Here is a 16,550-nt window from a genome sequence, read left to right on the forward strand (position 1 = left end):
TTTTCTAAGTTGGTGTCGGCAAAAATGTGAAAAACAAGTATTCATACCAGGCGTTCACAAATCAGTGTGGGACCCACAGTTGGTACATCCAACCTTTATTCCGTTTGCTTGGTGTCGGATGGTTAAAGTCGCAGAAGGGCTCAAAGGAATCCGTCAATGTAGCAATAAGTTCGAGGCTAGGTGACCAAGGGGAGATGGTAAATAGTTGAACACTGGGGAAAAAAAAAAAAAAAACAGTCATAGGAATGAAATTGGCTCTACCATCTGTGCACGCTGGTGTGTTCATGTTTTGATATGTCAATAGCAAACTGCACATTTCAGTAATAATCTAGGACTGCTCAATGTCACCACCTTGACATCCTTATTTAAGGATGTTGGCATTAAACTTGTAGTGCCCTTGTACTGTGCACTAATGCTCATGCAGCATTGCTAAGGCATGTGAGGTTTAGAAAATGAAAGAACAGCTTTTTCTGTTTTTGTTTTGTTTTTTTCCCTTCCCATTATCAGGGGACTACTAGTAAAGTTATTGACAATAGTCATGCCTGTGACACTCATTTATCATGACTGATGAACTTCTCATTGGGAATGATAAACCTTTTTTTTGTTGTTGTTGTTTTTACAAAGTGGATAGTTACTGAAAGTATAAAGTCCAAACAAGTGACAAGTCTAATCTGGGTTTACATGAGCCGTAATCCTGCAGCGTTTTGCCTTGTGGAGTGTAATTGTTGTTTGGTCCTATGAGAGTGGGAGGTAGAGATAAAGCAGTTCAGTTTCTCTTCTCTAGAAAGTCCTGATTTTTCCTCTTACATTGTTTTGTGTTCAATCAGAAATTATTTAAAGTATGTCCTCCAGTTAATTTCATTTTTATTCTCCTTTGGGTCATGCCTAAAATTCTTAAAGGGTCTATACACCTACTTGGTGTTTGGCAATGTTTGGGAACGCCTTTGTAAAATGATTATTTAGGAAATTATTTTCTAACTGTTCTAGACTCCAGCCTGTAAACTGTAATGAATTCTTTGGTTATCCATTATCTTAAAAGTCACACATCATGTTTAGGTACTACATGCCTTTTACATCAATAAGGATTTTAGAAATTCGTACGAGAAGACTCCAAAATAGTGAACATGATTAAAATCTTCAAAGTGCCTGAGGTTCATTTGTAAGACATCAGGCTTTCCCTGGTTGTTTGTAACCAGTTGGTCATGCTTGACCCCAGAAAAGTAAAAAAGTCTTCACATTTAACTGGATTTCTATAATGGTGTTTAGAACACACAAGGCTAAATATGTGTTTCAGAAGTTCAAATGTTTAAAACATTTTCAGAAGTAGTTTTTAGAACATAGTTGGACTAGCAACTTTGCTTTACATCTCAATTACTCTGTCACTCCAGCACTACAATCACAGAGAAATGCTTGCATCTCTACTAACTTGTGATTATTCTGCTGTTTTCATTATTTCAAGTAATAATTTTCCATTCAAATATAAAAAATAGGGTTCGGTGAATGATTGCTTTAAATGTGCCAGAAAAATGCGTCTAAATCTGTTTTCTTGACTCAGAATTAGCCAATGTGGGGGGGAGACTATGCACACAAGCAAATCAGTGTTCATAGCACAAAGGTAGATTTGTTTTTTTTTATTTTTTGGGGAAACAAGATTATAATATGCTCAATTAAGTTAACAAAACTGTGTATATTTAAAAAAATAAATAAATAAAAAAATTCCTGAATATTCCTTTGTTTATAGCCTTTTTTGAGGATGCCAAATTTGTAGGGGTTTGCAATGTTTTGCATGGAACAGCCATGCAATTTTTGAATGAAGAAACTTGATATATAAATCAGTGGCAGCTTCATTCTCTTCAACTACTAAACAAAACATGCAAGAAGCCGGTCATTTTTTTTTCTTCTTTTTTTTTTTAACTTCAGATCTGGTGACTACATTTACAATCCCATGACATTGAATTTTAATAGCTTCTGTTACTCATCAATAACCACATTAATGTTAGCTTCAGTTAAATCGCTGCTTTTGGCTACATTGAACATTAACCTAATTAGGCAGACAGCATTTTGATGAGATTACGTATGTGAGAAATTGGTGTTTACCATGTTGAATGTAGCTTGAGATGAGCTATGGTTGATGTCTGTGGCATGATTGACTTCAGCTTACATGTGTAAAATGGCTTCTTCAGTCTCTTTCTGCATAAATGCACAGCTTAACTCTCGCCTGTCTGTCCTATAGGTACATGGGTATCGGCCTCTCAGCTCAGGGTGTAAACATGAACAGACTCCCTGGTAAGTTGACATGTTTTGTGCATTTGTTGCTGCCGTCTTTTGGTGTCTTTATCTGTTACATTCTACACCAGATATGTCTGGGATTTCTATGGGTGTCATCTTGTCTGAACGTAACTACTAGAGATTTGTTTCGGATAAACTGGTTGGAGCTGTGACTGAGTCCGTTCAGTGTGGTTGTTAGTTTAAAAAAAAAGAAAGGAAAAAGAAATAATATAAAAAAACACAATTCAGATCCTTAAGTAGGCTTACTGGCAAATCTTCTAGAAGGTCAATAAGGCTTTAACATTTAGTCAACCTGTTTTAGGATTATGTTGCTATACAAAGGCCTACAGAAAAATGAAATAAAATTGAAATTGGTTGCAACCAGCATGGAAAAATTTAAGCCAAGTTCCTATGTTGAGAATTGATACCTGTCAGGACAAGCCAAAGGGTTTATATCCAGAGATCTCAGTAACATGTTGTGCAGCTCTTGAGTGAGGAGCAAGGAAAGAATACTCCACTGAGCATTTATGTATAGTTCAGACCAAGGTGTTGTGTGGATATCGAAAGTGGCTAAATGAACATTTCTTGTTAGTTTACTCATAGTGGCCTAAAGCATCTTAACTTTGATGAAACTGCCAGAGGATGTCAAAAGAAATAAGTCTGTTAACGAATCATTTAAAAGCTCATAAATTATACAAAAACAGACATTACCAACATAAACACCAGCCTATGAACAACCACAATCACTAGCTGAAATTTGTATTTTATATTTTGAATTATTTATTTATAGAAATATATTTTTCCTGTGAGGCTGTGGAGGACACGTGCCCCCCCCGTGTAAATGATGGTCTCTAAAAATTCCTAAAGCTGCCCAAAAGACTGTCACTGATGTCTGTGGGATCTTCTTAAAATGGAAATGTTATTTGGCCAGGGTTTGTTTGTTTTTTCCAACATGTTGATCGTTATCTCAGACATAACCTTCGCCAAAGCAGGTAAGACGTAAGAATTAGCTTAACCAACCATTGCGATGCATTCATGTAAGCTGTTATCCAACTCTATAAACCAGAAAGCCCTCGCTAACCTCACAGTTTGCTGCAAAGCACAGGCCTCTGGTGGGTGGAAAGTTTAAGATTATCACTGTGTAATCAGTATATCCTAAGGTGATGTTTGACCTTTGTCATGCTCCCTTCCAGTATTTTTTTTTTCTTCATTGTCTGTTGATTACACAAGTGTTGTCCTTAAAAGCATTCTCAGTGTATGCACTCAATCATTAACTTGTATCTGTGACTGTTGGAACAAGAAGAGCTTTTTTTAAAGACTTGTGCAATTAGGTGTAATAAAGTTGTTGTTTTGGGTTTTTTGAGCTGTTTCAATGTTTTAGTGAAGTCAGAAACCAAAACATGAGGCAGTAAATGTTGATGGTACAAGAAAATGTCATCAATATCATCATTAATTGGACGCTGCAGATGTCAACCCTACGCTCCCCTGAGGTTATCAGGCCAAACAGGACCCCAGATACCCCACCACCAGTTTGAAAGCTGGACCCACCCAGGAGCTCCAGTCTCTTCGCACAAAGATAACAGCAGGCCTAGTGCCAACCGCAAAGTCTCAGCTGATGGATAGATGCTAATGAAAACTCAGTAATTGTGAAGAACTGATGCCAGAGTGCTGCTGAGTTGAGTACTGTCCTGCAGTGATGACTGTGGAAACGGCAGGATTAATCCTGCAGCTCGGCAGTAACTCACTGGATCCTGCCACATGGTTTCTAATGTTAAAACAGCCTCAAAGCCCTGTGTGCTGCAGCAGAGGCTGCATCCCCTTTCGTCTTCCCGAGAAACAAGTACTGGGTACTCCAGGTTTTAATACACACAGGTATTCTGTTCACATTAAACCTTTGCTCATCAGTAATTTTCTTTCTTCCATTTTATGCTCAATACAAAAAAAAATATTTATTTTCAGTAAAATAAGGGGCATCACATCAAAAATGGCCTGCAGTCTGCAGAAGGTTAAAGTGTAAACAAAGAATTGAAGGTTAAAAATGCCACACAAAAATCTCCCAATTCTGGGAGTACATCCAGTTTTCTGGAAGAAACTGAATGAGCTATGTCTTTCTGCAGTCAGCGTGAAAACAACAGCAAGCTGTTCCACTGATTGAGAATTCCGATTGCCCAGGTTCAGTTCCCATAGTGTCCTTGAGCAAGGCATTGAATTGTTGCAGGTTTGTGCTTGCTGGCTCACAGTACAGGGCTGTGGGTGTAGGTGTGGACACATACATCTGCCTTTTTTTCTGTTTTAAGTGAGGATATTTCAGCTCTACTGCTCTCAGCACTGTGTGATTCTTGATCCAGGTCATGATATTACACCAGTGTTTACTGAAGCATTGGAATTATGACGTCGCATGTCTATTTTTAGACTGAAAATGCGAATTTCTGGCCTAATAAAGTTTGGTGATAGAGAAATGTCTGTAAACACTCACAAATGTTAGAGTTGGGTTAAACTTTCAGCAGATACGAAGCATCCTGGTCCAGCCATTTTGTTGTTTGACAGCTTTTATTTCATGTCTTACTTGAGGAAATCTAATAATTAGAAAAGAAGAGAGTCGGCACTCAGAGAATCCCCACTTGAAATCTGGGAGAACTCTCCCACAGCAAAGATGAAAATCCTTTTATGACCATGTTTTAGTGCATGTATTAAAATCAGACTTTACTGATGATTCTACACATGTGACCATTAATATTGAAGTTTAATTTAAATAACACTTCCTAAATATGTTTCCAGAGGGATTTGCTGCTGAGTGGCAAGATTCCTTCAGAAAGGCTTTGACACTGCGTCTCCAGTTTAATCACACTGCATTTTAACCATTTTGGCGGCCTGCTCACAGCACTGTTGTCCTCCTCAGTAGCGTAGCTTTTGGTGTGATTTGTCACAAAACAAATTTTGAAAACATTATGTTGTGTTTTTGATCTTCTGTGTCATCAGTGCCAGTATGCTTCTAGTTCAGTCATATTTACAATACTTACAGGGGCCACATTGTACTTCTGACCCTAGGGCTGAGTAATTTAAACTGATGTATTGCTTTAGATTTTCTAAAAACAAATAAGTAAGTAAATAAATACTGAGCAGTGTACACTGCAGTCTGTAACTAAAGGTAGACTTAGGGTAGTGTGTTGGTCTTGTATTGAGCATCATCTCTATGTTGTAGTTGTTAAGCATTACCGGGGGGTACCACTAACAGCTGCTCTGTAGATTATTCGTGCTTGTGCTGTTGTTGGTTTCTCAGCCAGTCATTGAAAAGAGTGGAGCTGTAAAGAGAAAAAAAAAAAAAAAAAAAAAATTACAGAGAAACCGTGTTTACAATAATGAAAACACCCACTGGTTGTGTGTTTGATGCTATTTTGTGATCTTTGCTGTGTTTGTTTGTTTGTTTTCCCCATGCATCTTCTGTTCTTGCATGTAAACATGTTTGCATATGTTGCATACCCTTCTATGCAGGCAAATTCCCACACAAACGGACACAAAGGCAGTGCCATAACACCATAAGATGCATCCTATTAGTTGGCTGGAACCACAAAGCTGTTAAAACTGCTTGTTTGATACCAGTTCGCCCATTATGACATGCAGAAAGTGACAGGGAATGCTTGGCACCGTGTTTGGATCATTTTGCTTAGGCATTTGGCTTTGCAGAGGTTTATGGGTATGTAACCTACACAGGTTTGCTCACACTCCTCCAGGAAACCCAACGGCACATGGTTTGACATGGATGATCCTGTTGGTGGGTCACTGACTGGTTGGAAAGGGACCAACAGGAAATTTCGATATACAGGGAGAAGTGCGAAAAGATATCAGAAATAAACAAATAAATAAAAGGTAAAAAAACAAAACGGGGACGGTAGCTGCAGTGGGCAGTTCAGTTATTCTGTTCTTGGCTGTAACAACAGCACATGTAGGAGTAGTTTGTAACGCTGGCCCTTGGTGACAGGTAAAAGCTACAACATGTGAGCAGGTGTGTGTAAAGTTGTGTATAGGCTTTGCATATAACTAACCCACAACTGTGTTCAACCACAAGAAGTTACTCTGTGTGACTAATCAGCTGCAACGTATATCATCATTTTCCAGCTCTATGCCTTTTAATGTGGGCTTATAGGAATATTAATATTGTGAGACAATGACCATTATCATTCAGCCCTCCTATGGGCTGTGTGTCTGTCCGTCTGTGTCTCTGTGTTGAGTCTGAGATTCAAACAAGTGCTGTGTTTTAACACTTTTCACCTCATGTTCTCACACTTTTCATTTGCATCGCTGCAGGTTGGGACAAGCACTCTTATGGTTACCATGGAGATGACGGCCACTCCTTCTGCTCGTCTGGCACCGGGCAACCTTATGGACCCACGTTTACAACAGGCGATGTGATTGGCTGCTGCGTTAACCTCATCAACAACACCTGCTTCTACACAAAGAATGGCCACAGCCTAGGTACAGAAAATAATACTCAATAATGCTGCCATGCAGTGGTCTGTGTATTAAGTTGCAGTAGGACTGCAGTGTTTCCGATATATATTTATTTATTTATTTATTTTTTAAATGTTTAAACAGAGATGGCATTTCTCTCAATTAGAGAGAGATGAGCAACAGTTTTTTTTTTTAAATAAATAGTTGGCAGTCCCGCTTGTCCACTATATTTTTCCCACTGCTTGCCCACTTGTGTTTTGAAAGTTCAATTGCTGCTAACCAGTTAGCTCCAGCTCTTCCCGTCTTATCTTTTCCCTAATGGCTGGCTCACTGGCCAGGTTTTTGTTGGACTGTAATATTATCCACCTCCTACCCCAAAAGAATCTCAGACTGCAGAGCCTTGAACTGCAGCTTTTGAAAGTAGTCTTGCTTCTGTCCTGTTGCGCTACTGTAAGCTGGATGGTTACTCTGACCAGAACCTGCGGCAGATGGAGGATTGGCTCACTTATGTCCCTTTTATACCACACTCACCAAAGCTTTGTAGTTGGAGACTTCCAAGGGGACCTTTGATTACATTTATGTAGTTATTCATTTCTCACAATGGGATTGGAAAATAAAATATTTTCTGAGGAGAAAATTTGCCATGATGTAAGCTAATTTAAAAACATGGCTATAATAATTTTACAGAGGTTGTTACTGAGCCAAACACAAAACCAGAGGCCACTGCAGCAAGTCCAGCTTTTGATACATTGCTCTTTTTTTAAGTTTTGTATGTTTCTATGAATTGTCTTGTGTTGTTTGTTTTTTTTGTTTTTTTTAAATAATCATTATTGTTAATTAAATGTCTCTGAGGTTTTTTGTTTAAATTATTTTTCCACTTTACTGCACAGCAAAGGAATGTTACAAAGCTCGATAGTAAAAGCAATGTAAACATATGCTTATGTATGTATGTCCTTCATAATATAAGCATCCAGCAAATCTGTCAAAAAGCTTTTAATGTGAAGGCTTTGTAGTACTTTAATGTAATTTTTAAATTATAAAAATGTTTATTTTTTAGGTAATGCTCTAGTGATAATTTCCTTCATCATAAGAAGTCAGGGTTCACAGTTAAATCTGTCGGGGTTCTTTCACTCTGAAAGGAGACAGTCTTTCTCGCTTATGTGACATTTATGAACTGCAGCAAGATGACAGTAACCAGATTACCTCAGCACATGTAAACAGACGAACTGTGGCCTCACACTGTGTGCAGAAATGGATAGTACTCTTGTCTTTCATGCTGACTGTTTCTCTCTTCCTCTGCAGGTATTGCCTTCACAGACCTACCAGTAAGTACTGAGATTTTCTTCACTCTTTGTTGTAAAGTAATCTTTTCCATAATTAGCACAGCTGTAGGAGATGAGGCTATTTATGGAAATTAAATGTGTCATTTCCTGTAGAATGTCCACTGCAGTCAAAATGTTTAACCATGCAAAATGGATTAGAGGCTGGAAAACTAGGGAGCTCCGAACACACCGTCAGCTTTTCTCAAACACTGTCAAACTGGAAGGTCTTTCTTCTTCTGTCACATCTGTAGTGCTTGTGGTGTCTGTGTAACCTTTGGCTAAAGTTTCTTTGGCTTTATCCAACCATAAACAGACACTTGAGTGTTCTCTATTAGGAATTTATTATGTGTTTAAAGCAAATGAACTGTACTTTCTGTATTTACGTTATGAAGTTCAGAGGTTCACATTTATTAGGAGGCTTTAACTCAGAGTTGTCAGGTGTTTGACACAGTAAACTGCTTTATATAACACTTTTTGTACTATGGTTTCATTTTTTTCCACAAATGGATGAACAGTGTTACATTAGTAAAGCATCTAGTGCAGGTTGTAGGCCTTGAATGTGGGGGAGAAAAGCAGAACGTAGAAAAACGGCAAAACAAAGCACAGATTTAAAAAATGATATAAATTGATATTAGCAGGAATATCTTTACTGTGTATACAAAGCTTCTTATGTGGCACTGATTACATTATCTATTTATTTTATTAGTTGGACCAAAAAAATTAAACAGAAGACTCCTAAATTTGAATCTCGGGGACAATTCTCAAAGTAGAAAGAAGCTTTTTAAAACAAAGTCAGCAGACTTTATAAGCTTTTTTTTTTTTTTTTTTTCTTCCCCTCACTGAATTGACTCCTGGTGACAGTTAATTTGATAATGCTTCAAAGTAGCTGCTTAATAAATGTCTGAAGAAAGTTTTTTTTTTTTTTTTTTTTAAAGTTTCTTTTAAACTGCTGTAAACTTGCTTTTTGTTTTAGATCTTCCATCAGAGTCATGTTGACACATTTTCTGCTTTCATTTAGTGGGGAAAAACAGCTTGAAAGTTTAAAAACTATTTACAGTGGACTTGTTCTTTCTGTCTGTAACCTATTACAGTGGCAAATTCACATATTAAACATGACCAAAGTTCTAACGATGACATAAGTGTATGAGCCAAACCCTCAACCTTCTTTTTTGTTTTAAAGGGGGTTTGTTTTTTCCTACTCTTTGCTGTGTATTGTGTCAGACAGAGGAGATAACTGTAATATTGCGATCTCGGGCACAGAAGCCCCAACCTCATGCCGTTTAAAACTTCTGTTTGTAAGCGGCAGCGAACTACAAATGGTTTGCCCCAAAGGGGGAGGAGCTAAAATGTTTTGTTGCGTCTGTTTTGTTCTTTTTTTTTTTTTCCCCAGACAGGAAGGTGAGCTGAAGAGCTGCACCAAGAACGTCCAAATATATGGAGCTAGACTTGAGAATAATGGCCCACTTTTTCAAATGGAACCAGAGTTTTGAGTACTCCTTTGTTTCTTAACAAGGCGACACGGTCAGCTCCTATTCTCCGTTATGTGAACGACTCCCACACCCACTGGATCTTGATTCCAGTGGGATTCATGCATACGTTACCAGAGTTGGGATGTTGAGGGAGACACTTGTTGCTTGGTTCGTAGCAAATGAAAACGGGTGCCGGCTGTTTTTGAAGAAGAAAAATAAGAGTCTTAGCTAAAACAATAATCCATTGAGCAGCCAAACAGACTTGGATGTGAGCCAGACATTCATGTTCTTCCAGAGCTGTGCAGTGAAGTGCGTCACCTCGACGCAGCTGACCTTTCTGGTTATTGAACCATGACAAAGACAACTCTGAGAGACACACACGGCTTTGTACTGCTGTTCTTATGTGGGCTGTTATAAGTGGTGTTATTCCCAACTCCTAGCCTAAATCTAACTAAAAAAAGTTTAGCATTTTTTAAAGTTTTTGTTATTTGTCTTTTTTTTTTTTTTTTTTTTTTGTTAATTTTGGTATTTCGGTATTAAGGACACTTGCAGCAATCCAAACACAGCACAGTGAATGTGCCTTGCCACCAGTCACCACTGCCTCTGATTAAACCAGAGCTCTGGTGATTGGTAGATTAGTATAACAGTACAACCAGATATGCAAATCTTAAGTGTTTTTCATTTAAAACTGTCTGATCACTGTCTGTCTCATCAGGGATTTAAATAAAAAAAAAAAAAAAAAAAAAAAACCAAAAAACCCAACAACTTTTTAAAACTGTTTTTGGTCCAAAGTTAGCAAACCTTTCAGTGGCTTTTTGTCACAGATGACTAATTTTGTACATGCAGTTGTTATGGCTGTGTGATAAGTGAAATTTAACTCTGGTGCTGCTTCAAAATAAGTGCCCAGAGACATTTTAAAATGCCAGCTGAGTGAGACTTGTTTCTGAAAAAAGCCTTTGGCTGTAATAATTGAGCTTCATTGCTTTCAGTGCTCCCTTACTTTCTACTTTCTATTCACCAGTACTCATGTATAGTGCCGTTGCTCATTAAATCATAATCACTAATGAAATCATACAAACAGTTTGGATTATGTCACGTTTGAGTGTAGACTCTTCCTTGTTTAACATCAGTAGTTTTCCAAAACTGTGTATTAGGGAGCTGCGCTGTTAGCACGTGGGATTGCTGTTTCCTTGGTCTGAAAAACAAATGAGGTTTTTAATGAAGTTACAGGTAATGACAGGAAAAAGCTGAAAATTAAAATGGGAACTGCTGTTTAGTTTGGGTAGTATATTGGTAGATGTTGCCATAAGATATGCTCCATAGCATCAAATGAGTATTGAACAGCAGTCAAAGATGATCGGCAGAAAATAAACACGGCGACCTTTCAGTGACCGAACCCGTGTTCGTTGGCCAGTTATATTATAATTAAATTGTATTAATTGTTCCCCTTCACAGTTCAATATGCTTCAAATTGTAAGACAAAGAGTACCCACCAGTATTCCTTTATTTATTTATGTCTTCAGTTGAAATTAATTTGCTCTAGGCTGAGTGTGGTAGATGGGACAGAGTCAATATAACAGGACTATTAAGTACTAGTAATGTATTGGAGGACAAACTACAATAAATAAATAAATAAAAAAAAATCATAAAATGAAGTGAAATGCCCAATAATCAAAAAAGATCTAAATAAAATGCTTTGTTGGGTTAGAACTAAAAATCAGTTCAATTCTGATGAAGAAGTCAGTTCAGCAATCAGCTGATAGTCATATTATGGTCAGTGAGTGCGATAAGCCCCCCTTTTTTTTTTTTTTTTTTTTTTACGACGCCTGTGAAAACAGGCTGAGCTCTCTGTTCAGAAGATACACCGTCAGCATCCTACCACGTATGAGCTTTGTCAGCTACTAAAATCACATTTTAAGGCGTAATTGCAGACAAAAGCTTATTTCCTGAGATTTTCCGTTTTCCTGTTTTTACCCTTCATTGTTTCTTCCTGTTTTGATTAATTGTCCAGATTGCATTCCAGACTCTGTTTCCTCTATCACTCTTACCTCTCTTTATCGCTCCCTGCTGCAGCCTAACTTGTACCCGACCGTGGGCCTTCAGACTCCAGGGGAAGTGGTGGATGCAAACTTCGGGCAGCACCCATTCGTGTTTGACATTGAAGACTACATGAGGGAATGGAGGACAAAAATTCAGGCCCAGATCGACCGCTTCCCCATCGGAGAGCGCGAGGGCGAGTGGCAGTCCATGATCCAGAAGTAAGAGAGTTAAAAGGCTCAAATTATTTTCATGTAGTTTAAGCTAAGTACATTTATGTTTTTTTAAACTATGGAATATTAGACTTGGCATGCTTTGTTCACTTATAATGATGTCTGCCCAGTGATAAGGTGCCATGGAGATGACTTCTTAAGAATAACCTAGAAATTGACTTCAGTCTGCTTCCGTCAGGAAAAAAAATAGCTGTGAAAATTGTGGAAAACAAACTTTGCAGGAAATGAAAGATTTTGATATGTTCATTTTAAAAAGCTGTTTTTTATTTATTTTATTATTTTTTTTATTTTGTATTTTTTTCAGCCAGATCGTCTCCAAATAGATGTCCCTATTATGATTTCTGAAGTTTAAGTACAAGTAGGAGAAGTGAAAAGTTAATCTGCGGATGTTTCTTATACCAAAGTTTTATCCATGTGAGGTCACCACCACTTGGCTCCTAACGTGTGGGTGAGCCATGCTGAATGTCCCTGAGATCTTCCACACATTAGAGCAAAAGGGGACTAACCTGACCTATTTAAGGCTCATGGGGAACAGTATTATAATGTTCAGTTTCTTTGTTGTACAAGATTATCAAATCTCAAATTTTATCTGCAAATTTAACAATTTTATCAGGATACAGAATAGCAAGCCTTAATCAACAAATTTAATATCTGATACGAGTAGGTGGATGATTTTCTAGCCCACTGAAATAGAGACCTTTTTGTTTAGCACAATTTTACTGGTTTGCTTATTAAAATCCATACATGCTTATGAATGTGTGGATTAAAGGACTTTCAAGGTTAAGTACATTTGTACAGATTTGACATAAAATTTGGCACTTTAACTCTCACTTCTGCTTAACTGCTTCATGTAATGTGGCAGAGCTAGTTGTAGCAGACATGGAAAGCCATACGGAGAGTTATTACCATCATTACGCCACATTTCACAGCTGATTGGATTTTAAGAAGACCTTAAATGGTTGAAAGTTCTGGTTGTTTCAGTAGTACCAGCAGCACATTGACCAGATGGAGGAGAAGGGAGTACTTGACCTTGTGACCTCAAGGTATTCTTCTGCATAAAACCAGCTGCCTGCTTCTCCTAAGTTAACGCCTTTGCAGGGTCTAAGCATTGGCTATTTTTATATACTTAAAAAAATGTATCCTATTGTTTGAGCTGTTTTTTCAAAGATAAAGTTAATAAATAATTAAACGTTGTAACATAAAATAACTCTTACTTCTGTTTTTCTGTTCAGCTAGCAATGCTGGTGTGGGTGCATGAATGACTTGTTCGAAGTATAAAGTTCCTCTTGGTTCAAATGGGTGTGAAAGTGTGTGTTTTACAAGTTGTATAGACGCAGTTAACTGCTTATCTACTGACAGAGTTATGGTGACTGCAGTAGGTCTCACACAGTGTTCATGTCACACAGACACACACTCAGGCCTGCTATCTGACTGTTTTAACAGTACATTAATCATTTACTCATTCATGCTCACATGAACAGGAGACAGCTGACCAGAAATTTACATTCATGTTGGATCCAGAGCTTTTGATCAGTTATTGTAGACTGAACAGTGTTCATCTTGTATTGGCTAAATGTAAAAGTCTTAGAGGGATGCTGTAGGTAACAGGACTACTACTAACATGAAGAGCATCAAGGCTAAGATGGATTGTTCCGCATCGAAGAGCTGGAGCTGTGATCCAGAAAGGAAAGATGCAGGGCTTGGTTTCCCTTCATGCTGTGGCCTGGCAGGATTAGCTCTCTGTTGCTATGATTACTTGTCCTGAATGGATTTAAACTCCATTTGATGGGGATTGGAGTTGGGGGTGGGATTGAATAAAGGGACTTATTGCCTTTATCCAGATGTCGCCTCACAGGCAGGAATAGAACCAGGAAGTTTCTGATCTCACACCAGTGCAGTGTATTGTCTGTGTGGAACAATGGTAGCATGATGATCAGCCGGTGAGAGTGGCAATGTCTCGTCATATAACGGCCTGGGTTTGAGGCCTGAAGCATGAAGTTTGGTTTAGCTCTGCTGCACTGAGGGAACTCCTCATCGACATAGTACTGGGATGTTTGGGTTTAGCCGTGCCTCTAATTTGATTAATGAAAAATCAGACACATACACTCAAAAAACATACCATGCTCATATTCATCTGCATATTTTTATTCTTGAACTCTGCCAGAGTAGCTTTGCATTATTCACATTTCAAAATAATCCTTATGTATATTATCCTGGTCCTTGCGGTAGCACCTGGAAACTCTTTCTATTGTCTGCTCTGGACAAACAGAATTTGAACAGTAGGTGAGCAAGGCTTCTGTGCCTCAGATGACCATGTAAGGATGTCCCCTTTTTTTGACAGAGCTAAGAATAAATAATTTAAAAAAAAGAACTGTCCAAAACGGAGCATTTAGAGCAGTCTGAATCCTGAACTTATGCCTCACAGGGATTTCTTGGGCATACACTGACCTCATTTAAAATATTGGCCATGTTTAAAATGGGCACTGATCATTGTAACAAATTTATATCTGACAGAAAATAAGAAAAACATAGTGGGTCACCTTTAAAGGGCCATTCTGTCTAATGAGACTTAAGTGTTTGTAATTTGAAGTTAGTCTTTCAGGTTTGTGAACATTAGAGAAGTAAAGAGTGGTCAGATGAAGAAAGTGGAAAGGCCAACAGCTGAACACACTTGGAAGTGAAAACAAACATGAACTGACTTTCGTTTGTGAGGCACGGTGTACAGACAGACTTCCTGTTTTAAGTTGACACCCTCCCCTCCCCCTTACCACAATGGTGTGCCCACAGTGGACCCACAGCCCACCGTTTTCCTGTGCAGCGAGGGGTTGTGACTGATTGTGACTTTACCACAAAAGGATCATTTTATTTCCTAGGCTGAGTAATTAACTTGGTGAGCAAAATTATGACATGATAGAAAGAACGGATCAGAGACCAGCGTAGAGCGTAGAGTTCAAGAGTTGAAGTTCAGTCTTGACAGCGAAAACAACAAAACAAAACTCAACTTTAGTTTTGTACATGGTAGCTGTTTCAGCTTTTGACTGTCAGCAGACTGCTATTGCTGTGATCCAAGTTCTGAAATACAACCAGTTCAAGAGAAATTTGTGTAGTGGTGCTGTAGAAATTTGGGTGTGATCAGGCCAAAAACAAAACCTGCTTTATGTCACTTATTGTGGTACATGCCTGTTCAAAATCAACTCGCTTCAACCATTTTTTTTTTTTTTTTTTTTTTTTTTTTTTTTTTTCCTGTCCTGACCGAAAAGTTCAATTAATGTTACTTCTGCTGAAGCAACATTAACAAATAATGAAAGCAATAAAAACAATAAAAGCACTGTTATTGTAGAAAATCTGCTTCTGCTTTGTCTGATCAGTGTATTTTGGTTTTTGTTGTCTCATCAGGATGGTGGCTTCTTACCTGGTGCACCACAGCTATTGCGCCACAGCTGAAGCCTTCGCCAAATCCACCGATCAGGCCGTGCATGAGGAGCTGGCCTCCATCAAAAACCGGCAGAGTGAGTGCTCCTGTGTTTCTCGATCTATTTCTTACTCCCCATTTTTAAAGCTGACACTGTCGGGGTATGTGCTGTTTTTGTAGATCTAAAAATCATAAAGGAACCAAAATAGTTGGTAGAGCAGGGCGATATGACCAAAAAATTTTATCACGATATACATTTGAAAATTTGCGATAACGATATAACTGACGATATAATTGACACTAGACAAAATACTTTACAACTCCACAACTTTATTAGTGCAAAAAACTCCATCAATGTATTTTCACTTAAACAAGCAGCTGTTTTTTTATGTGCATTAAAGTTATATAAAAATGTAACACTGCAAATTCCTTGCTGACAGTTTAACCAAAAGGCATTTCCAGTAGAAATTGGCCGACATATCCTCAGCATAACCATGTATAATATCCACAAAACTTAAAAAGAGGTTATACACACACAATACGGTAATATTATGTTGATGCACAGTACGTATCACTCCGCGAGGCGCCTGCCTACGATAGCCTTAATGCTCCGACAATCCATCAAGCGGTGCGGCTTCGTAGCTTAGCAAAGTCGTACTAAAACATTTGACAGATTTTCGAGCACCATGTACCACATAAAATCATTTCGAGGTCAGTAAACACAACCAGAATTCATACATAAGGCACGCGGGATTATAAGGGGCACTGTCGATTTTCAGAAAAATAAAAAGGATTGATTTTAAGTGTGCCGTATTTTCCAAAAAACACTGTAATAATGACGGCCCGCTAGCATGCGCTATCAAAAACAGTGCTTTGTTGTGTATCTGACGGACGAAAGCTAAACCAGTTCCACACCACTGAAGTTGCAGCATTTTTACAAACCAATTCTGGTTCATCCGTTTCATTTAACGATCCACTTTCGCTCTTCTCTCTGCGTCGCCACCATGTGCGTATGTAAACATAGGCACTGCGCATGCGCGTTTTACCTATATTCTATTGCGATATTTCATTTTCCTATCGTTGCCCAAAATTACACCGGTATTACCGTGAACGGTATGATATAGCCCAGCCCTAATAGTTGGTATGGTTTCTCTCTGCGAGACAGTCAGCCAGCATATGTTGATTTCTAATACACTAAATTCAAGAACTGTATACTGTAAACATCAGTGTATATGATATACACATTTTTGCCCATACAAACTGTACTTGAACAGGAGCCTGATCATCAGAAACCATAAGGGAGAAGTGACACAGTAACATTGGGTCGTATAGGGATTTTTTTTGTGTGTGTGTGTGTGTG

At 38.3% G+C, this 16,550-nt stretch overlaps 1 protein-coding gene across 2 annotated transcripts in view; it reads left to right on the forward strand.

Moving 5' to 3' along the window:
- ranbp9 (RAN binding protein 9) overlaps window positions 1-16,550 on the forward strand; it is a 31,133-nt gene that overhangs the window by 4,836 nt on the left and 9,747 nt on the right. For both annotated transcript variants that reach the window (XM_031728980.2, XM_031728981.2), the window contains exons 3-7: window positions 2,234-2,286; window positions 6,574-6,741; window positions 8,020-8,042; window positions 11,582-11,766; window positions 15,175-15,287. In XM_031728980.2, the coding sequence (XP_031584840.1) occupies window positions 2,234-2,286; window positions 6,574-6,741; window positions 8,020-8,042; window positions 11,582-11,766; window positions 15,175-15,287 (542 nt within the window). The remainder of the gene's footprint in view (window positions 1-2,233; window positions 2,287-6,573; window positions 6,742-8,019; window positions 8,043-11,581; window positions 11,767-15,174; window positions 15,288-16,550) is intronic.

Source organism: Oreochromis aureus, linkage group 18, assembly GCF_013358895.1.
Source record: "Oreochromis aureus strain Israel breed Guangdong linkage group 18, ZZ_aureus, whole genome shotgun sequence".
Classification (NCBI taxonomy): Eukaryota; Metazoa; Chordata; class Actinopteri; order Cichliformes; family Cichlidae; genus Oreochromis; species Oreochromis aureus.